The sequence below is a fragment of the Pomacea canaliculata genome, linkage group LG2 (assembly GCF_003073045.1).
Source record: "Pomacea canaliculata isolate SZHN2017 linkage group LG2, ASM307304v1, whole genome shotgun sequence".
NCBI lineage: Eukaryota > Metazoa > Mollusca > Gastropoda > Architaenioglossa > Ampullariidae > Pomacea > Pomacea canaliculata.
The window spans coordinates 19120670-19143119 of record NC_037591.1 but is presented as its reverse complement, the minus strand read 5'-3'; the positions used below and the strand labels follow the sequence as shown (position 1 = coordinate 19143119).

The following is a 22450-nucleotide window of genomic DNA, read 5'->3' as shown; positions in this document are numbered from 1 at the left end:
GAAGAGATTCAGGAAAACTTTCCGTCAGCACGCTCTTTTAGTCTGTCATTAAATGATATGTAGCGATTTACAAAGGTGTCTAATTTATTTCTTTACCAGTTTTAGTTTTAGAAACGTTGTGCGACTAGCCCGATGATTTTTGACATTTAAATAGAATGAGATGAATTGATGTCTGAAAGCTAATTAAGGCTCTGTTCTGCTTAAATGCAAACGTTTGTAACATGTAATGTGGTGAGTGTATTGTAGTCTGTATGTGGGGAACATGTACATTTGTACTGAGTGGTTTGATATGTGCGGTGTGTTGTAGCATTATGTGTGAACGTTTTAAGTTGACGTAACAGTGTAAGTGTGAACAATGTTGACTAACTACAGTCAATGTAAAGATGCTCAGTGTTGTGGCCTCAGGGTGTCATACTCCTTAGCGCGTCTAGGAGCAGAATGTGACATATACACTATAGTATATGGTGTAATGCAGAAGCGACACTGCAAAGACGTCAGATTCAAGACATACACACGAATGTAGGGAAGAGTTAATGTGTTAAATTTAATATGAGAGACCTGATAAAAAAAAAAAAAGAGAAGCTCATCCGTGCTTGTGTCCATATTTGATGTGCCCTCTCATTTGTTCTGAGCATTTTATGCAGGACATCCGCCTGGTGCCCGTGGTGACTCATGGCCGCCATGCTGTGATCGATGATGTTTGATAACCCGGCGCTGCGCCTGTACCCTGAAAACTTGTCATCGCATCGCGGCCATCTCCATCTCGAAGTTCTCGTTTACATTTGCTTTCAAGTCATGATCGTGACTACGACACCACAGCGTGGGACGCCAGTGGTCTGCCCTCAGTTCTCTGTGGTGCTTGTGGTCACGAGGGCAATGAGAGCTCAGCAGCTTCCATTCCGCATGCGTTTTTTCTTTAGTTCTTGCTCTATGAGTCACATGGAGATGGATGTGTAGCTGCCTGCGGTAAGATGTCTGTCTTTGTTTTTTGTTTTTTTTTTTTTTTTACTTGAAGGGTTGTGTCATTTAGTGTTCTTTGGACCTCCCTCGAATACATTATTTCCTCTCACAGTTCTCTGAGCTTAAACTAGTTTTGTTTCGTTCTAAATTGGAATTTAACCTGTCAATTTCTCAAAAATGTTTCATATTAAAAACAACTTCTACTAAAAATATTCTGCCTTTAAAATACTACAACCAATAAAATGTGTTCGGCAAAAGCTTTGCCAAACAAATAAGAAATATAAATGTCATAAGACGTTATGCAATTCTCCATTTTCTCCTCTTCCTTTTGGAACTGATACAGAGCTTGGTGGTTTTCTCGTCTCGTGTGTGCTTAACTCGATAATAAAATTACTAGATAACTTTCTGAAATAGATGATCTGATTAAGTGAGAGAAGTAATGCTTCCATCATGTGAGGCGCTGAGACAGACACATAGCGCGAGGGTCAGAGTTCATATGGAGGTTCGACATGAACTGCGAATTTCCTTGCCGGGTCGACAGCACTGCATGAGGCTGACCTCCTTTTGTAACCCGTGGTAGGAAGTCCGGAACTACACTTGCGAGGCAGAGCACGACTGGACAAACATGCGCACAAAGCGCACGTGCATGTGGAGAGACCGCATTGATTGGCCGGCCAACCTCTCAGCCCACAGCACAATTAGTAGAGTCACTTTGACCCTGCTGGCGCTCGCATCTTTTCTCTGACATTCTCTCTCACTCTCGCTAGGCAGCATTACGGGTGGCATGAAATGTAATCCGGAGCATTGGTATCGTAAACTAATGATACAAATTAAAACAGCGCTTTTTTTCTCCCATAATTTTTTTTCGGAAATTTATTTATATATACACTCATGATCTCTAAGTGTTGCATTCTAATTATTGTACATTCGTGGCGAGGATTAAGCAAAGCATGTCGTATGATTTATTTGTGCCAGACGAGTATAATTTAGAGGTTATGGGTCCTTCATAGACGTACAAATGGACAGACAGACGGATTAGATTCCGACTAATCTTCCAGATTAATAACTTATTTTACCTGATCGTGTGTATAAAAGCATGTAAACTCAGGTTATAAAAAACGTAGATGATTAGTTGTAAAACGTTCACACATAAGTAACGTCAATATTATACAATACGTGTAGAAATGGATAAATGAGTTTACATCCCAAATGAGGATTAGACAAACACCTGCACACAAGGGTAACACACAAACAAACTTACACACTCACAAACTTACAACTGACACATACACTTAAGAACTTACAAGAAACAAGCTTACAAAACACTTACAAACTCACACTAGCGACTTACAAACAACTCAAAATTCCACTCTGCCACCCGGGTCCGTGTGCAGGTCACAGCAGGTTGTTGAACTAGAATAAAACGCCTGCGTAAACACACAACGACATTGAAACTTGTTTTCTTTTTCTAAACAATCGCTTTCTCTTATCTAGATGATAAGATGTGTCTTTTACACAGATGATTTTTTCTTGTGTTTTAGTTTTCTTTGTTTTGGTTTTTCAGACAGATTAAAAATGCTTTGTGTTTTAATCGTTTTTTTTTTTGCCAGTCGAGCCTTCTTCCACTTCACATTCATCGTGCAAACTGAAAGCCACGCTTACCGCTTGTTAAATATTTGCCCCCAGCTTCTCCTCCGGTTGTTTTACTTCTGTGTCAAAGATCGCCACCGATCCCGAATAACCAACACTGTATCCTCTACGATCGAGACCCGTCGATACTGTCCTGGGTGTCTTACTGCGTCATGGTTGTCAGACACGCCCCCTCTCTCTCTCTTCCAGCGTCTGCTGTTCGTGCCTGCTGTAACGTAGTCTGTACCTGCTGTAACGGGTAGTTCGTGCCTGCTGTAACGGGTAGTCTGTACCTTGTACCTGCTGTAACGGGTAGTCTGTACATGCTGTAACGTGTTGTCTGTACATGCTGTAACGGGTAGTTCCTACATACTGTAAAGGAGAGGAAGGACCTGGAGAGAATGGTTAAGTGGAGCCTGGGTGCGATACTTCAAGATGTTAAGGGTACAGGTTCTTGCATTTTTTTCTAGCGAAGGCTTAAGTTTATTACTAACATCTTGTCTGTGGGTGCGCAGAGTTCAAACCTTAAAGAATGAGTATTTAGTCATGGCGGCTACAACCAGATAGTTACAACAGACTTTCCAGTTTTACTGATCTGTAATCTGTGTGTACCGCTCGTGTATATTAAAAGTGTGTTTGTGCATATCAAATCTGTGTGTGTGTGTATATGTATACAAACAACAGTATAACGTATAAAAATATTTATTTATCGGATATGCTGTTCTAAATACATTACATAAAGCCAGACGTAAGATACCTGTCACCGAATTCCAAATGATAAAAATATGAATAAAAACCCTGAGTGTGTACCCGTTTGTGATGACAGCTACCGGGCGATGGGAACACAAGTTGTCTTCTCTTATCAAAGTTGACGCCTACTGATGAGAGCAGCTTGAGGCCAACAGACAAAGCACTCCTGTCCCTATCAAGCCCAGATAGTGAGGCTGTTGTTAGACCCGGGGTTGGAGCAGGTGAACTGTCACAGTAGGCTGTGTGAGGGGTGACATGATGGCGTCCAGTGGCTACAGGCTCACCAGACTCTGCGCCTCCCTCGTCCTGGTGCTGGTGATTGGCGCTCAAGGTAGGTCCAGGACATAGTACCCTGTAGGATACACGAATGTCAAGCTAGGTCCAGGCCATAGTACCCTGTAGGATACATGAATGTCAAGCTAGGTCCAGGCCATAGTACCCTGTCGGATACATGAGTGTCAAGGTAGGTCCACGGCATAGTACCCTGTAGGATACATGAATATTAAGTTAGGTCTAGGCCAGAGTACCCTGTAGGATACAGGAATGTGTGCAGATAATTTCTACTGTGACTTGCATGACATCAGTAGATGCTGGCAAGAGTATAAAAATAGAAGTTAGCAAGTTTGGTTTAACATCAGTAGAGGTTAGATGTAAACTATAACATCCACAACAGTCAAATGCATGCATGACTGAACGTGCGCGCGTGAGGACGTAGCATGAGTCTGCGCGTGCGTGCTTTGAACACCTTCGCAGACGTTCGCTCAAATCACGGAAGGTCCTCGCAGAAGAAACTGTTTGTTGTTGGTTTAAAGGCGACTGACATTCCACTGACCAACGTGACTTCATGATGTGTTGAACCACAAATGTAACTCGAGCTCTACCCGCAACTTTTCTCAGAGTCCGGGGCTTTCAACTGGACATCGGCGTTACAAAATGGCAGTTTGATTAACGACTGCACAGGTAACACTGTCACCTTCAACTGGACCTTTACTATCAAAACCGATGAACACGTCCTCAACGAAGAGTGGTACTTCAGACCTATAGGTAATGTGATGGGTTTGGTGGGGTGATTCAGTTGATGTGATGAGCATTACAGGTAGAGTTTGTTTAGCTGACATCGTACAGCTTATGAGTTTGTTAAATCGACAAGGACCGGGTAGAGAGGACAGACAACCCATGACGATGGTCAGGGAGGGAAATAAATTCAATAATTCACAGATATACAGCTGTACATTAGTAAGTAATAGTGTTGGGTGGTTGGCTTGTTCCAAGACATTGCCTGATACTGCAGTATAATCTTTTTAAAAGTAGCGAACAACATAAATAGTATTTCTATTATTTACACCTTGTCTTTTCAAGAAAAAAATAATTTTAAAACTTGTAATGTTTTGTTACATTGTGAGACTTAATGTAACTTATCTGTCGTACAGGGAAAACCGACAATAACCTAATTGCGACGATGGTAGCTGGAAACTTTCTGACAGTGGGTGGTGAACCCCAGCCGCAGGTCACACAAGATGAGACTGGCATTCACCTGCACAACGTGACGTCAGCTGACAGCGGCGTGTACTCCGTGCACCTGAACGTAATCGGACCCTCGGGGCAGACGGTCATGGGCTACCAGGAGGTCGAGCTGGACGTCGCAGTCAGTGTCTCTGTCTCTCTCTTGTTGTCCTGTCTTTGTCATTCAGTGGTCGTGTTTGTCTGCTTGACTCACGTGTGTAGGAAGTTTGACACCCGTTACTTTCTATATTTGTACCTTGAGCACGTGACTTCTATAACTAGTGGCCATGACTATTCTAGTGGACATTGCATTCGTCCCTTGTTGACATGGTGTGAGCCTCATCACGGTCAGGAATCCATGCAGGTGTTGTTTTCTTGCAGAAGGACCGCAGACATCCAGCGGGTACCTCAACGTTAGTCTGATACCCGAGCCGGTATTCGTGAACGAAAGTGGGCAGTACCATGCACAGCTTGTCTGCGGCAACTTCACCACCATGGGTAACCCTCCCGTCTCGCTTGAGTGGACAGTAAGTCGGCCTAGCACAAGCAGAAATCACATAAGTCCGCCCATCCGTACAGTCAACCATCCATGACACCCTGAGACAAAAAAAAAAAAAAAAAAAAAAAAAAAGAAAAAAAAAGAATAACGCGTGTGAATGAGAAAGAAATCGAAAAAAGAAAAACAACGGATCACCGACAGGCATCTATGTACATACAATATCCACTCTTTCTCTCTCTCTCTCTCTGTCTCACACATTAGCACTTCAAAGAGATGAACTGCACTGCAGAGAGATACTATTCCCTTTCCTAAAGTGTCCGTAAGTTTTTGTTGTGAATGGAGCGAGCCATATGGGCACATTTATGAATGCAAATTTTGTTTTTTACGTACCCGAGGAGATGCACCCTGATGTGCAATGTAGTCCTATAATGGAAACCACTAATTGAATTTGCTTTGATTGTTGTCTGCAGACCCCAGGAGGACATGTGTACCCGAGCACCTTCTCCACTGCAAACAACTTTACGTTTGCGATTCCGAATCCAGTGGAGAGCGGACATTACGCCTGTCGCCTCAACACCTCCCTGCCATCCGAGGTGTGCGCCAAGGCCGGCACGCTGCTGAGTGAAAGTGCCTCGCTCCTCCTGGACGGCCAGGAGATAAGGCTACAGCTCATGGAGTTCAGATGACAAAGCTGGAAGCAGAGCTGGCATATCTTCGAGGTTTAAAATCAGACCTCGACCGCACGCACACACCGGGTAAGCTCCAGGGTCCACTGTCTCTCACTGTTTTCACACCTGGATGTTGCAATGTTGTGTCTGTGGTTGTCTCTAAGTTGATCTCCATGCCATGTGGTGATGCTTTGCCAAAGTGTTCATCAAGACCAGCAAGCTCTTATTTCTTACCATTTAGAATTATTAGGCTAGTAACTGTCCTGCCGCTGGTGCTGGCTGAGTATCCTGCCCACGTACATGATGTATGTAAGAGAGAAGGTGTATTCCTGCTGAGCAGCAACTGACTGAACACAGTACTTAGCTACCCTAGTACACGAAACAAAGCAGATGAACAAACTTCTCATAAAGTTCACAGCACATTATGCATTATACAAAAATAGAAGAGAGAGAGTCGATGATCAGAAATGTCGTTCAGTTTGGTTTGACTTTAACCACACTCAAACATAAAACATTCACAGTTCAACTCTTTATATCTCCAGACCTGCAGCTCATTGTGTCATCACAACATCAAGCTATACACATAATAATCACCAAGCCATACTCAATAAATCAAGCCATACTCAGAAAGACATAGGCCATAGAATAAACATCAAGCCATACTCGAAATAAATATGTCCAGAAATCAAATTGGCTGTAAATCGCTTTGCTTCCCATAGTCACCATGCAGGGAGAAGAGAGAAGACACTGCTCTGTATCAGGTTAGTCTCGCACAAAACACAAAATACAGACATCAAAATGGTGGTCACAGAGGACAGTTTTCTCAGATCGTTAGTCAAGGTGGCAGGTGAGGGCCGGACATGCTAACAACAGACACACTCCAGTAACTACGATAATAGCAAGAGATGGTGTCATCAAACCACGGACACTAACATCAAATCAACTTAGAAAAACACAAATCCGAGAAGCTAGCTCCCGGTCAGACAAAGGGACATCACTCCAAATTTCAAACTTATTTTCAACGGATGACATGGAAGCTGATGACGTAGCACAACCTAGTTTGAGAAGCAAATGTTGCAGAAGCCGGTGCAGGTTATTCGCTCGTTTTTCATATATTTAGGGGAGACACTGCTGACCATCTCTCCACCTGCTACAACTGTGTCGTGATGTTTACTCCCAGCCACTTACCTTTCTTTAGACACGTGTATATATATATAGCTACTGCCTTTATTTCTTAATGAACTATAGGGTAGGGGTCATCTTGCTTGGTGTTGTAAATTACTTTCTCTCCTGGAATCCTTGTAAAGCTAATAATTGTATCTTAGCTGACTGTACACGGTACGTGTAGTTTGTATCCATCATTATCATTATTATTATTAACAACTTTTTACATGTTGAATGTGTCTCCATGTTAAACTCTCAGCTGCCATTATCATTTGGTTTGCAGATGTAACAAGCGAGTCAACAAGCCAGCCTGCAAAATTTGTGGGGTAGCAGTGGGCCCCAGTAGGGAGTGTAGTGGGGTAGCAGTGGGTCCCAGTAGGCCCTACACTGTAGGTAGTCTCGAAGCTTCAAGTCTGATAGCAAAGGCTTTAAAACAGGTTTTTCTTCAGAAGTGACTGCTACGTTATATTTTCTACCAAAATGACTGTAATGAGAGATTTTCTACAGAAGTGTCTGCGAGAAAAGAGTTTCATTTTTGAAGACAATCTGCATGTCTGTAAAATAATTTCTAGTTTCCTCAGGTTTTTTTTTTGGTAGAGTTTACAAGTTTGATTTCAGTTTTTACAAACTAGTGTTATCAGTCCTCAACGAATGACTGCTGACATTCTCCATGGTGAGACAGTGAAGGAAGTAATAGTTTTTAAGTAAAAAAAGTAAACCAACAAGTTTCTCACGACAGACGTTTTCTCCGGTACATCAAAATATTTACACAAGTTGACTTTGTGTCATCATATTGCACTACAATTCTAGTCTTTACCTGGCGACCAGAGTTTTGTACAGGTCGCTCTTCATGTGACTTTCAGGTCCAGCCACAGCCACACGTCGCTGCCACCAGTGTCCGAGTTCCCTCAGCACGTGACTACTGACGTCACGCGGTGTCTTGGGGTCAGACAACTGATCAGAGCACAGACACACACCTGTGATGTCAGCCGGGTCTGATGTTATTCCCAGACACCGACACAGGCTCTGTAAAACAATCCCGTGATCGATTGAAACAACATATATTCCTATATTTATCAAGTTTCAGCAAATTATTTTTTAACATGGCAATAAAATCGTAATTGTTGTTATTTGGTGTATCTTGTGTAAACGTTTTACTTCCAAAACAACAATAGCACTGTGTATGTATTTTGTTAAAATGAAAATATGTTTTACTTAAATGTGGAAAATATTTTTACTTCAGTCAATTGGGTGTCACCAGCTATAGCCTTCTGTACTTGATGAGCCGTGAGGTTGGGGAAAGCGATGGTCTTAGTGATGCGCAGACCGGGAGCGATGTCGGACACCAGGTGAGACAACATGGCCTCCGCCTTGTCCACCTGTGACACGGCCTCTTTCAGCTTTCGTTTTATATTATTATCTATTTCTTGCTGTGACATTTTCAGTTCCTGTAGGTTGTCACCAAATGTCTTCACCTCAAGTACGACCAAACCAAAATGTCGGTGAAGAAGAAGTACATCAAAGTCTCCTTGTTTCCAGTTTCGGGGCAGACACGACGGAAGACTGAGGGCTACAGGTAACTGGGCATCTGCGGCTGAGTAACAAGGTTCACTCAAGTACTCTCCGAACTTCAGCTGACTAAGTCCTACCAAAACTTCTTTGTTCTGTTGAGACATTGTCTGCAGACACATGAGAACCCGATTCATGGCGGCATCGTCTCTGGTATCACTGTCCTGAACTCCAGTAGGTTGAGGACTGGGAGCCTGACCAGCAGCAGGTGGAGTCATCGCTTGTTTGTTGGACTGACCGGCCTTTCCAGGTGCTGGCTAAAGGACCACAATACTCTCACCAACAATGGACTCGTTGGTCATCGGCACGCGGTTGAAGTAGACAGGAGGCAGGAAGTAGGCGTCAGAGTCGACATCAGGGAACGCGGCCTCAACCCATTGTAACCAGAATGTCTAGGCTTGTTCTGATAATGTTAACTGCATCAAAGCCGCTTTAGTACATGAAACTGAAAGCTTGACCTATTACTATAAGTCAATTTATTTCAACTTTTCTTTGACAAACCTTTATCATTTACTTTTATATAAAACTATTCCAATTTACGGAAAGGAAATATAAATTACAAATTACCAATGGCATTATTGTTTACCACTTAGTATAGTTCATGTTGAAATCGCTGTTTTTTTTCAAATTGACACTTTTGCTTATATTTATACTGTTAGATCCTCATGTAGTTTTTATTTAAATAAATGTGTAAAAAAAACAACAAACAAACCTTTTTATTGATGAGCTTGACTGCTTCGTCGATCTGAGATGGAACACCACGTATGGTGACAACCTTCCTACCGAGTACAGGTGACGAGTTTGACATCAAAGTTTACGTCAGCGCCTGACTGTTTGCTCACCTCGTCAAGTAGACTTATGTTTTCTGTAAAAAAAAATTGATTGTTTTTTTATAAAAAATCTAGCTGACAGTTGCAATTAAAACTGTAATTAGTACAACAAACTAAGTGGTAATTATAGTTTTAATGTCATGGGGGCCTAAGGATACCTCTTGCGAGGGGAACAACCACCGAGTTGCCCCTGGGGTAGGGGGTATCTTAACGTTTCACACTTTCTAATTATCTGTCCAGAGTTCCAGACCATCAGACGACAATTTTTTACAGTAAACTCATTATACGTCTTATTTAGGTCCGTCCCATCGGCAGCTATTTGTTGCTTTTTAAAATGGGTAGGACTCTTTCATCAAATTTAATTTCTTACAGTTAGATATATCTCATTTAATTTCTGGTGTGTTGGTGGCCTTTTTGGGCTCCAACACCCTTTTTACACTACATTTTTTCTTTAACATTTAGTTCATTCATTATCTTGGTCTGTTTTTAAGATAAATAACTGGAGACTTATCTTGAAACTTTTAAACGTAAAAATTTCTTTTATTGCCATGATATAGCCTTAGTTGCTGGCATGGCATAAAACACCAAAAAACAAACAAACTGAGGAATGTGATACAAAACTTTAGAGTTGAATATGGTGTCGTCCACACAGTGTATCAGACACACAATATAGAACAGGGGTGGGCAATTAATTTTCCCAAGGGGCCGCATCAGAAATCGGGATGGTGTTAGAGGGTGGACTAATATAGTTAACTCAGTTTTACCCAATACTGTATATATTGTATATATATACTGGCAGGCGGCCAGCGGGGGCAGGTCAGAGACAGGAGGCGGGCCAAATGCGGCCGGCCTTTGCCCAGGTCTGTTCTAGAAGGCGACTGACACTGACACTGAGACTGACACACCTGTCACCCGCTGTAGTCGTGTGTCAGTCTCTTACACCAACAATTGTCTTTTAGTGTTTGTCGTCTTCTACTCTCAGTCTATCACCACGTCATCACCTTATGATGTAATAGATATGACGTCATTACATATTTTTTTACATCACGAGGTCCGTGTCTCTGTTTACTTGCCCTGCCCTGCGTACCGTAACGCGGGCGCTCACTCACGCCCTAAAGAGCTTGTGATACCCTTCGCCCACCGTGGGCGCCTGTTAAAATGGCGGCTGACAGCGAAGTTGAGAATATAATTTTGTTGATGGACATATTTGACAACGACGACTAATTAATAGAAGCAATCTATTGCAGCACCAAACAATATACTTCTAGTGGCATTCATTTGGGAACTAAAAGAGGAAAAAAAGTCCATAAGAATTAAAGATTATGTGGAAAGAACAATGCGGTAGTCAAGTATATCACGTAAAAACAAACGACGAGCAGACTTTCTGTTGTTGTGGTCCCGATTCGGAGTTTCAAGATCGAAGGCAAATTCATCTACCATCTCTAGAAAGACATGACGATGAAATCTGAACTTTTAATACACTTCTTTGTCGTCGTATATATCTATCTGTTGCAAAATACTTATTTATTAGAAGATCCATCGTGAATATCATCGACACGCCTAAACTCGACAACCATGGTGGCCATCTTTGCGCCCGTGGCGTAGTACCTCTCAAGCAAGTACGCGTGCGCCCGCGTGCGCTCACTCAAATTTCGCTGCGGTACGGCCCGCCCGCGTTGCGGTACGCAGGGCAGGTCTGGTGTAGAAGACCTCAATGACCGCGGTGCTCCCGAATAGCCTATTGGCAGCTATCTCTGCCCCGACAGTCACAGTCCGTCAAGGGCGCCCCCTAGTGCTTGAGTTGTTCAACATTTTTGGAAGAAGAATGGGTGCATGCAAAAATTTATATCCAGAACGTATATATAAAAACACAAAAAGAATTGCCCTTTCTCTCTCTTTATCTTTTCACTTCGGGAGAGACAGAACTGTAGCGACAACAGTAACACACACACTCTGAAGAGTGCTGGAAGGTTAGCTGGATGGAGGATTTCAGCCTATTAAGGTATTTAGATTGTAAGTGTAGGTGTTTAAATTATAGTTATTTGTTTGCAGTGAAATTCATAAAGCAGTGATGAAGGAAGAGCAGTTTGCATGAAATTATTCTGGTTTTTTTTTACCAACTGCTATCTTCTTCGCCTTTATCTGTCTGCACTGTCTTAGACCGTACTTGCTGACATAAGTAGAATAAAGGCATTCGACAACATTTGCCTGAGGAGACAACCAAACTCACCTGTATTCTGAAGTAGTTCAGCCTGTTCGTCGGTCACGGCGTGTAGGTAAACTTCGACTCCTCCGCCGCCTCTAGAACTTTCTCCTCCAGGGCCTCCTTTCCAGCATTGTCCCTGTAATATTTATTACAAATTTACATGTAACATTCTAGACTGAACTCCATATACACAGCTTGTCTGATAAAAATACGCATAAGAGTATATTTTACAATAATTTTTACAAATCGTTAAATTTCTTTTTACCATTTATGCAAGTTGTAACCTCTCTAACCTTGACCCGTCTAACCCCAACAGAGTCACAGTCCTGGGTTGACTACACCTTGTCTCACCTGTTGTGAAGCAGACGGCGGGGGACCAGACATGGCTGACAGTGGTCTCCCCTCAGCAGCACCAAGTCTATAAGAGGCAGCGACTGTCGTCTGCGGTCTGTCAGGACAGGATATATACTGTCATGTCCTCTCTGTGCTTGATGATGGTAGACAGCTAGGATGTCAAACATGGGCGACACTAGATGTAGTGAGATATTTATTGTCCAAGGCATTGCACATTGTTAGCGCCACTTGTCAAAATATATCACGTGGCTAACTGTAGTAATTAATACAATTCTCGTATACGTACACCTAGACAACAAAAGTCATTAGGTCTGTACAGTCACTATGTGGCACAATGTTTTCAATTCTTTAGACCTCTGTCTGTATGTGTGTGTGTGCTCGCACGCTTGACCTTTTACTCGTGTAGCAGGGAGGGGAGAAATATATTTTCTTTACCGTTAACTCAATAGTCGAAGCTTTCTGTAATTATGAAATCGCAGTTTTACATATTTAAAGTACTATGGATTTGTCGTCTGACAACTATATTCACAATGTCTAATACAAAAGATAGTGAGGCGTTCTTTTATAAACATTAAGCTTCATGACGAGACTTCTTATAAAAGTGTCGAGTGGCTCTTTAATCTTTATTTGCCTTTATTGTGAAATACAGATTAGCTGGAACATGTGGGGAATATAAATGTACAGGTGTGCGTGTGTGTGTGTGATTGATTAGGTACAAATGCGAGAGACTGTGTGGATACATTAATTTTTGTATATTTCGATACTGTTCCTATTGCTCATTATTGTTCATACTGATTACTTTGGCTATTATTAACCATACTGTGTCTTACTGCTCACACCGTTAATGACAAAAGACAGAAACACTTACAGTCTGTCGTCACTTGAGGTCCGCTAGTCTGTGGTGTCGCTGTATTCAAGTAGTTCATGTGTTCACTGCATTCCACTTACATTGGTGTGACTACACGAAATAACAATCACTTATCTTTCTGCGATAGGTGCCTGTGATGTCCACCCGCCTTTTGTCCGGGTTGTAATTGAAGACGACTGGCCGCTGGCAGTCCGCACCGCGTGTACTCCTACCTGTACTCCTACCTTCCCTCGCACGGGCGATACCACTCAATTCCTTCAGATAGGAAGACTTCGGCCTTTAAGTTAAACAAGTAGAAGGTAAAAGCATATATTTTTGAGAGTTTGTGACTTACCCCTCATCAAGTTGATCATAAAGAGGATGTCAAGATGGCGGAATCATGACAGGTCGTCAATAAACAAACGGTTGCTATCAAAGTCTATGTTATCGGGTTTTTCCAAAGCATTGACATGATTTAAATGGAGATTTGTCAGAATAATTTATGTACAGATAATTAGGCATGTCTTGTTATGTTGATATAGAAATCACAAGACATTAAATGTTTTATTAATGACAACAGACTAGGTTCAATATGTGAAGTATGTTTGTCATCATTCATGCGGCGTCTCTGGTAGAACAGGACACAGACTAGCAACACAGGCTTAGGCCTCAATTTGTGGTTTGAAACGTCTCATGTTTCCTGTACCAGTCTATTGTTGTTGATGATATTTCTTTTTTCCTTTTCTAACTCTCCTCTCTCTCTTTCTCACACACACACAAACGGACGCCCAAGGAGGAGTCAGCAAAAGGTGTTGTGTGAGGCAACAATTTACAACCTACAAATGGAGGTAAGTAAGTCTGTCAGCAGCTTGTCACACAAAGTCTCCAGAGGAACTTTCTTGACAGAGGACGGAGATACCTGTGTTTCACTGTCTACTCTCACTCTCTGTGGATCAACAAGATGCTCAAGCCACCATACCACTAAAAGATCAGTTACACGGTCACTTACACCACCTGGTGGTATGAATACAGGGAAGGCAGCCATATTTCCTGGCGAATAGCGAGTTACTCACCTCCGACAGCACCGACAATTTTAAAGGCCACCAGCCAGGCCCAACAGCTTCTCCGGCTTACATGCATACAAATGTTTGCTGCTATTCACCCTGATCAGTGTCCATCATCATTTACATTTTTTATGAACTTTAGTGTGAAAAATAAACATACAATTGATTTCCGATAATGCAAATATGTAAGATAGTCGTAAACTCTGGGGCAGGAGTCCGTGGATTTTGTAGGGGTATGATATCTGTCACCCGGTCTAACACACCGTCGATGCACCCACCAAATCACTTCGACATTTCCCGCATGCGCCTATACTAAATTGCTGATCTACACTTTATAATTAGCTTGCTGAACCCCCAGCATGCATTACCACAAATAACAACACGAGCTAATTTAGTATATTTAAGAAATTATTAATCAACGAGAAGATTATTAAAATTACCAAATGATAAAAGGGAATACGAACAGAACAGGCAAGGTTGTAAGAAGCTGATTTCCTAACTTGGCTAATTACCTAGGTCGTCCTGTTTACCTAACTACACTCCTTAATCCTAATGTAGATAACTAGTGAGTCAGATCTATCCTTAACTGTCACACTCACAGCACTGCACAATCACACTTCTCGTACGACTCTCATGCACACGTCACCTAGCTCTGTCCACGTGCGCGAAGACTTGAACTGCGAAGTCACTTTGATGTCTTCTCCCCTGTCATGGACCATCCACAGACACGCGCATTCTTTCCACAAACCAAAATATCCTGATCGTTTGAGGGTGGGCGTACCTTCTTAGAGGCACGAATAATTATTCAATTCAAATACAATGTCAAATGAAACAAAGGCAAAGTATCAACACTCATAGATTCACTCCTTCATTCGCCACACAAGATATATTACCAATATGTTATCATTCATCCTACGTACTATTAAAGTTAACAATAAAATCGACTCTCATAAATATTGTCACTGATGAAGAATAAAAAAACAAAATGTCCGTTCTTGATGAAACATTAACCTTTTATATTAAAGTCTTTGAGACCCTCCCAAGTCCTCTATTCTAATTAGTCCCACTGATCTTCTTTCCACGAAGTCTATTTATTATTAAAAATAAATGGTTTTTACGGTACCAACAGTTTACAAGCAGGATGTCTCGGTCTTGCGCATGCGGCCGCCTCCTAGGTGTTTGGCAGGATGATGTTAGATTAGCGGAAGGCCGGGAGGAAACCTTTCCTCCACCGGCGCTTACTCTCAGGCTGTTAAGAACTGTCCCTTCCAGGCGACAGATGGAGGTCGGTGCACCAGTCTTGCACCAAGTTTTTCGTTCTGGGACCGTTCTTTTCTCGCTCACGCCAGTGTGTGGTTTCTTGGCCCCACCAAGAAACTGTACTGCGGGATGCCCAAGCCACAGAGCTCCCCCACGGTGCGGACACGGACTACAGTAAATCACGACCTGTGAAGTACATCCACCTGTAGTTTAACCACGGTATTACTTTCCGTAATACTTTTTCCGCTGTCGCAGCAGTTGCGAGAAAGTCCCGAGAAAATCCACCAGCTCCCACTTCGGTTCCGCTGTTAGCTCTCTGACCACCGTTCTTTCTCTAACGTTATTTTCCTCTATCTTTTACGTCACCTTATTTTTACATCACCGTTTACGTCATTTGCTCAAGGGCAAACAACTTCCAGCCCACTACGCTAAATCAGATCAACCACGGTTGTCGATCTTCCCTCCTAACCCCCTCTACTAAGTACTTATCCGTTACATCCCCAAAAGTCTCTAGCGAAAAGCGCTGAGCTTGCATCTAGATCTTTCCAGGGCAACATGCGTTCAATTGGTCAGTCAAGCCACATGACACACCACAACCAATCACGTTTCACATTTATCACGAGAAGTTCTCACCAGCTCTTGCGTGTGTTAAGTCATTTCTAGAGAAAAGAACAGAAGTTATTGAAAGACAGGAAGTCGAAACATTTTGTTGTAATTCTATACACACGCAAAAGTTAACATAATAAAACAGTATGCACATGCACTCATATCTGCACCATATACAAGAGAAGCTAGATTAGTGATACCAATTTTCAAGATGTGATGAAAGAGGATCCTCTCTGGTGTGACATTGACCTTTCAATGCTTTAAATTCAAAATGACTTTGTGTTATGATGACGTGCATAAGTACTGGGTAGTTGTGATTGTCAGTTGTGGTGATAGCGAAAATGGTTATGAAATATTTTCTCTTTGGTGTGGAACAAATCATTAAAACTCCTCATAAACATTCCCAGACCATGCAAAACAGACAAACCACGGACATATGTTGGATATTAGTTCCTGGACAAACTGATTTGATCACATGCACAAGCAGAACCACCTACGCACTCACCGATCAGAGCTTTTCCAAATTCTATAATGAGGGGAGAAAAAACTCGTTTATTTACCCAAACGGCTTAGTGATGGATCTTGTCCAACAGTGGCACCCATGTACTACGGTCAGCACCGCCTGGCACGTCCACCACAGCCTGCTGCTGACAGACGACTGACCAGGACACGCTGAACTCCGAGGTTGACAACAACATTTGGCTGGGGCTGAAATAATAGCCAGCGCCGACACCATCGGACACTTTCATCTCCAAGCTTTGCTCCACAAGAAACATGCGCACAAGGATAGAAGAGGCAACGGACAGCCAACAGCCACACAAGTACGTTAGAAACAGCGCTGAGCAGACGACTGGTGACGTCAAACACAACAAACGTCAGCTGATCTTTATCTGCCCTATCCCTCTACAGCAGGATAAAAATAGCCTGCGACACTGACGCTGAGGTTCGTCTGCTACGAGCGCGTCCATCGTAAAGTGCCTGGATTACATTTCACGGGAAATTACTAGAAAAATAGCAAACAAATGTCTGTTCACGACAATGTAGAGAAATAATATACTGAGACCAGCTGACAGTTCAACCGACAGTGATGTCCATTCGCCTAACTGACTTAAGGGGACTGCACTCTCTTGTTCTTCGATCTGAGTCTCCTCTTGATCTGTGTTTTTGTTGTGTATTTACACTCACTTGTGTTGCTCTGTCTTTGTCTGCACCATACCGTGTCCACCTACACACAACTTCTTATCAACTGCCTCCTTTTAACATCCCGCCATAATGATTTCTTCATACAGTTCGCCGGTGAAAAGGTCACACAGTCGATACAGTGTGCTTTATCGTGTAGACACATATTATTAGTGTGTAGACCTAGTGATCGTATATATATAATACAGCTAGTGGTCACACATACCTTGCGGGGTGTAGTGCATGCTCTGGAATACTTACATACCAAAGATGTCATACACAGGAATGTGAAGGGTAGCCATGTTCTATCACCAGGTAGCCTACAGGTGTGTCTCACTGACTCCACAACTCTCTTCCTTCTGATCGTTGTAAGGCAGCCAGGGCAAGTTATTTGGTTATTTGTTTGGTTATCGCTTTGTTATTTTATTATTAATAAAAGGTTAACTACCGTTCTTTTCACATCGTTGTTGTCAGCTTTTCTTTTTAGATGAAAGACACTGCTCGTTAGCGATGACCTTCTGTTGCCTGCTTCGTGCTTCCTGAGTGAGCGGTGTTATCTTCATCGGTAGCAGCGCCTTCTATCTCTCCTCTCTCTCATACACACACAAACGCACGCACAAGGAGGAGTCAGACAAAGGTGTTGTGTGAGGCAACAATTTACAACCTACAGATAGAGGTGAGCAAGTCTGTCAGCAGCTTGTCATACAAAGTCTCCAAGTTTACTAAGGAATTTTCTTGACAGAGGACGGAGATATCTGTGTGTCAACCAGTAAACTGTTAGTCGCATTGTGGCGAAAGTTCCAGTGTTTGGTTTTGGGGACCAGGCATTGCCAAATTATGGTCGTGGGGATGACACAAAAAGACATACATCGCACTTCCAGTAATTGGATTTAGCGACGGGAATTAGAATTCAGGCTCCAACTGAACAAGAGTTGAATTTGTATACCGCAAGGGATACCATGCCATCAATGTTAATCAAACAGTGGCGGCTAATCTACGTGTATCCGGTGAGTGAGTGAGTTGTGTAAAGAGGTCGGCTCATTAACATTGATTCTCTCTCACCAAACAATGGGCTGAATACTTAGATAACATATTGGATATTCTCAGGAGCTAAGAACCGTACAAAGAACATTTTTTACAACCTTTTTTATTGTTAACATTGACGTACAGAAGACACTTTCCATGTTTCAACATTTTTGTTGTCTGATTACTGCATCCAAAAAAAGAACTTTCATCAAACCTTCCTGACACGTCATACTGTGACAGTTTTTCTCCTGCTATCAGGGACCCTGAAAAAACAGAAAGATTACGGGAATTATACATTTCGTGTAAATAAATATGATTAACAGCAACTTTTTTGTAGTGTCGGCTTGAAGCAGGATCCAGACACGTGTGTATAGGATACAGATTACAGGTATACATGCATAGACATATGTGACACATCCATACCCAGAGAGAAAGAGAAAGACGGGGTACAAAGAAAATTAATGAAAATATAACGACTCCATACTCACTGCCATTGAGATAATATTGCTGACCATATAGGGACTGAAAACACCACGGTCAGTGAAAATTGAGCGCGCACGACAAGCCACCTGTACATGTGAACAAACAGAGTAAACCACTTGTAAATGTTCAAAGATCCCGCTATGCAGGTGAAAACTATGTTTGCTAGAAAACAGAGTAAACGAAGTGCTGCTTTGTGAGTGTCAACAGAACAAACACCAGTCTACCTGTCTTTGTGAGTAGATAAAGTAATGTCCATCTGCAAGTGTTACAAACCTCATGCTACTGTGTGCTTATCACAGCTATTCTAACATTGCCTAAAATACAGATACGACAAAGAAATAAATGCAAAAAGTCAAGAAACTGTTGTTTCTTTACAGAAAAGGGAGACAATCTACCAGTTTCCGGCATCCCTCCTGTGTACAGTTCTGACAGGACGAGTCGTAGACAGTCACATTCACCGCGTTGCTATAGCGACGGCCATCGATGGTAGCTGTGATATAAAATCGCTTGATGCACTTTTCTGAAAATGAATAAAAGAAAATCTTGCTGGTTGATTTGAACACATGGTCTTAGTTCTCTTTTTATTATCGTCGTCGTTTAGTAAATAATTGGTTTGCTTTCACCCTATGCAGTACGGGTATGGAGAAATTGATAATATACACGAATAGTAATTATCCGTACTTTTTTCCAGAAGTTGAATAAATTTAAGTGGAGTTTGAATAAAAGTAAATATAAGACAATACTAAATCAAAAAAGAAAAAATAATTAAGATCAAAAAGTTTAACTGAAACTTTTTCGGCACTGTGGATGAGGTCATTTTTCTATTTTCTGCTCTACGAGCCAAATACATTCTTGCTGCATGTTTGGAGACGAACTCAAAGGCTTGATTGGGGTTACTGCCGCCGAAGGTCAGGTCACAGGTGAAGTAGAAGGCGTTCTGTTCTATTACTGGTCCATCGAATATCGGCGGGTCAGTCAGACGAGGGTAGAGCTCTGCCAATAAAATAAAATCAGGTGACAGACTACGGTTGGCCGACAAGCCCATTGCAAAGACTTAGAGTCAAACAGAAGTCGTTAATAAACAAGAAAATACCAGACAGCAGTATGCAGCCGAGAATAATGAGATTTGCAAAGATTTAAAAATTTAAAGATATCTTGACTTTTGAAGCATCATTATCCCCTTTTCTCACCATGAAAGTGCCCATAGTGCATCCTTTTCAAATCTCAGTTCACACACAGATGTTCATTTCAATGTCTACTCACTATCTTCCCGCCATCAGTCCGACGCAAATGTTGTTTAAGACACAATGAGGACAGTTGATCGTCGCTAGGAATAACTTTGGGAAACTCCATTCTGACAAACGGTGTGAATAGAGGCGAGGTACGCAAGACTTGTGTAACACAGTGGTAAAAAAGTCTGTATTTATTCTTTAAGTCTCTGTGTATCACAAGAGAGACCAAGCATTCATACAGCTTCATGCACAAACTGTTTTTCATCCACAAGTATAAAAGCGCGCGCGCACACACACACACAGAGAGTACAGTGACAACAGTAAGCACACTACAACAGTAAACAAACATATTGGAACAGACGTCGCGCACTGCACACATGTATTCAAGTAAAACGAAATATGTGAGTGAGTGAGTGAGTGAGTGAGTGAGTGAGTGAGTGAGTGAGTGAGTGAGTGAGTGAGTGAGTGAGTGAGTGAGTGAGTGAGTGAGTGAGTGAGTGAGTGAGTGAGTGAGTGAGTGAGAGAGTGGACAGGGTGTATACCTCACGAGTGTACTTACCACAGACAAACAGAGAAAAAGAGAAGCAGGTATAGAGGAAACAAGGAAGAAAATAAAAAAAGAAGGAATAAATAAATCAAAGAAAGAAAAGAAGGAAATATAAAGTTTCAAAAAGTCTCTCGATCGTACATGTAAAGGATCAACACAGTGCTCAGACATTTTGCTGTCTACGTCGACCACAAACCGGTACCAGCCGGCGGTGAGGCCATCGTCACACAGTAAAGGTTCTGGGTAGACCGCCTTATAGGCTACACTGCGGTGGGTGTCCGTCAGGTTCTTGTAGTTGCCATGGACACAAGGGTCAGACGCCGATTGGGCAACGACATCTGGGCAGAATGCAAACAGTAATTAATGAGCAAGTAGTATCCACTAGTATAAATATGTGAAACACGTGGAATGAAAACAAATTCCACACAACCACTCATTTGCAAAATCAAAGCGTTGGACACCTTGAACTATTTGTTAAAACTTTTAAAAAGATACTCCAAGACTATTATCAGCAAAAATGGCATTTTACTATATCTTCCCATTAACGGTGTAATTTCTATAATTCGTTTATATCGTCTTTTACTGATAGTCATCATCTACACTACTTAAGAAATGCCAACATTAGAAGTTTTTTAATCAGATTTAGAGTATGTGCCTCTTTAATAAAAGTCCATACACTTAGGCACGTACACAATAGGTTATCTTCGGATTATAACTGTCCATTTGGTGCAGATATAGATGAAACAAGACTTATTTGTCCAAGGTGTACCAGAGAAATATATACCTTCAAAATTTAAAATATCAGACTATGAAGATAACAATTTCTCTGAGAGATTTCCTTATGTTCATGAAAATTATTAGCTACAAAATAACACACGAACAAATCTGGAAACTCGTTTAATTCGTTGCAAAACCCCATAAACACTGATTAAATAGACATCATGAAAACATTGTTTTGAATGACCTTTCCAAGTCTTTTTAAAATTAGAAAACTGCATTAAAGCTTGTATCTACAAGGGATTTCTACTTTTTCTTCTTGTTATATATCTATTCTCTTTAAAATGTTTAGAAAGCAGCTCAGACTCTATTAAAAGATTAATTCCATATCGAACTCTTGATCTGTGATTAATTCCATATCGAACTGACTTACTGTGAAACAGGCGGAGGAATACACTTGAAGTCGGTGTACATTGTGTTACACAGGCAGCCAATCGTTTGCGTTTTGGGATGTCACTATGACACACAGGAATTTTGTTTTCGAAGACAAACTACTCCAAGAAACAACATATACAGCTGGAAAAAATTTCTGTTTACCATTTGATCCATTTCATGCTCATCTCAATCAAAGTTTTCATCAAATTAAACAGCAAAATAGAGTTGCGATGACCTGCCATGTAACACTAACACTGTTTTATCATCGTGCACGCTTTTCGTTTAGGTACGATTGAACTGCTGCAAAAATGCGTGTCAGGTACAAATCTTTACTGTTCATTCTGTTCAACCTTATTTAGGGTAGACTGCAAGAATGAGAAGCCGATTCTCAGAAGAAGAAAAAAAATCTTGCTTGGTAGTCACGACTCTTTAAAGTGAGAGAACGAGTGAAAATGCAGAAGAGTACTGAGAAAAGTGGAGACAACTGAGAAAGATGGAGACAGGAAACAGTTGTGGATCTGTGTGTTTGTGAGTCTGCTGTTTGAACACAACTTTGTGCTTGTGTTCTGTATGTGAACACTACTTTTAAAAGTTTTCTGCTGTTTGTTAACATAGATTGGTGAGAATGCTCTTAGGCCTGCAGATGTCTTCTGTCTACAAATACTAAGTTCACGGTGTTACCTATATCTGAAAAGAACACTGTGCTTTTTGTTTGTGTGATGGTGTATTTGTGTGTGTGTGTGTGTGTGAGAGAGAACACGTCATAACGTTTGCATGAATGTATGTTTACAGATTTTTAAATATTTTTTTATTCGATATTAAAATACAAGAAAACTTACATAAAAAATTAGGAAATAATTAGATTCATAATATTTTGAATACAAACACAATTTCTAGTATTTATTAACAATAAAGTATCTTG

The 22450-nt window shown here is 41.5% G+C and overlaps 2 protein-coding genes across 3 annotated transcripts; one reads left to right on the top strand and one right to left on the bottom strand.

Moving 5' to 3' along the window:
* Positions 1-2951: 2951 nt before the first annotated feature.
* On the top strand, positions 2952-6038 carry LOC112556944. 2 transcript variants are annotated; one of them, XM_025226451.1, is made up of 5 exons: positions 2952-3670; positions 4237-4383; positions 4770-4981; positions 5220-5369; positions 5812-6038. In XM_025226451.1, exons 1-5 carry the CDS (start codon positions 3595-3597, stop codon positions 6025-6027), a joined length of 801 nt encoding a protein of 266 aa, XP_025082236.1. In that variant the 5' UTR covers positions 2952-3594; the 3' UTR covers positions 6028-6038. The 2 variants fall into 2 exon arrangements, with proteins under 2 accessions (XP_025082236.1, XP_025082237.1); XM_025226452.1 differs by having other exon boundaries at positions 4770-4985; positions 5224-5369.
* A 123-nt stretch (positions 6039-6161) lies between these two features.
* Positions 6162-8987, bottom strand: LOC112556945. The gene is made up of 3 exons (XM_025226453.1): positions 8412-8987; positions 7991-8199; positions 6162-6297 (listed from the first exon to the last, which is right to left on the bottom strand). Exons 1-3 carry the CDS (start codon positions 8958-8960, stop codon positions 6261-6263), a joined length of 795 nt encoding a protein of 264 aa, XP_025082238.1. The 5' UTR covers positions 8961-8987; the 3' UTR covers positions 6162-6260.
* Positions 8988-22450: the final 13463 nt, after the last annotated feature.

Bases quoted from the DNA above. Each gene is read 5' to 3' on its own strand.
- LOC112556944 (XM_025226451.1), top strand. From the start codon at position 3,595: ATGATGGCGTCCAGTGGCTACAGGCTCACCAGACTCTGCGCCTCCCTC. The intron at 4,982-5,219 runs GCAGTCAGTGTC...TGTTGTTTTCTT, and splicing joins AGGAGGTCGAGCTGGACGTC to GCAGAAGGACCGCAGACATC. The intron at 5,370-5,811 runs GTAAGTCGGCCT...TGTTGTCTGCAG, and splicing joins CCGTCTCGCTTGAGTGGACA to ACCCCAGGAGGACATGTGTA.
- LOC112556945 (XM_025226453.1), bottom strand. From the start codon at position 8,960: ATGACTCCACCTGCTGCTGGTCAGGCTCCCAGTCCTCAACCTACTGGA. The intron at 8,200-8,411 runs GTAAAAATATTT...ATTGTTTTACAG, and splicing joins GTGACACCCAATTGACTGAA to AGCCTGTGTCGGTGTCTGGG. The intron at 6,298-7,990 runs GTAAAGACTAGA...GTACGTGGGCAG, and splicing joins TACAAAACTCTGGTCGCCAG to GATACTCAGCCAGCACCAGC.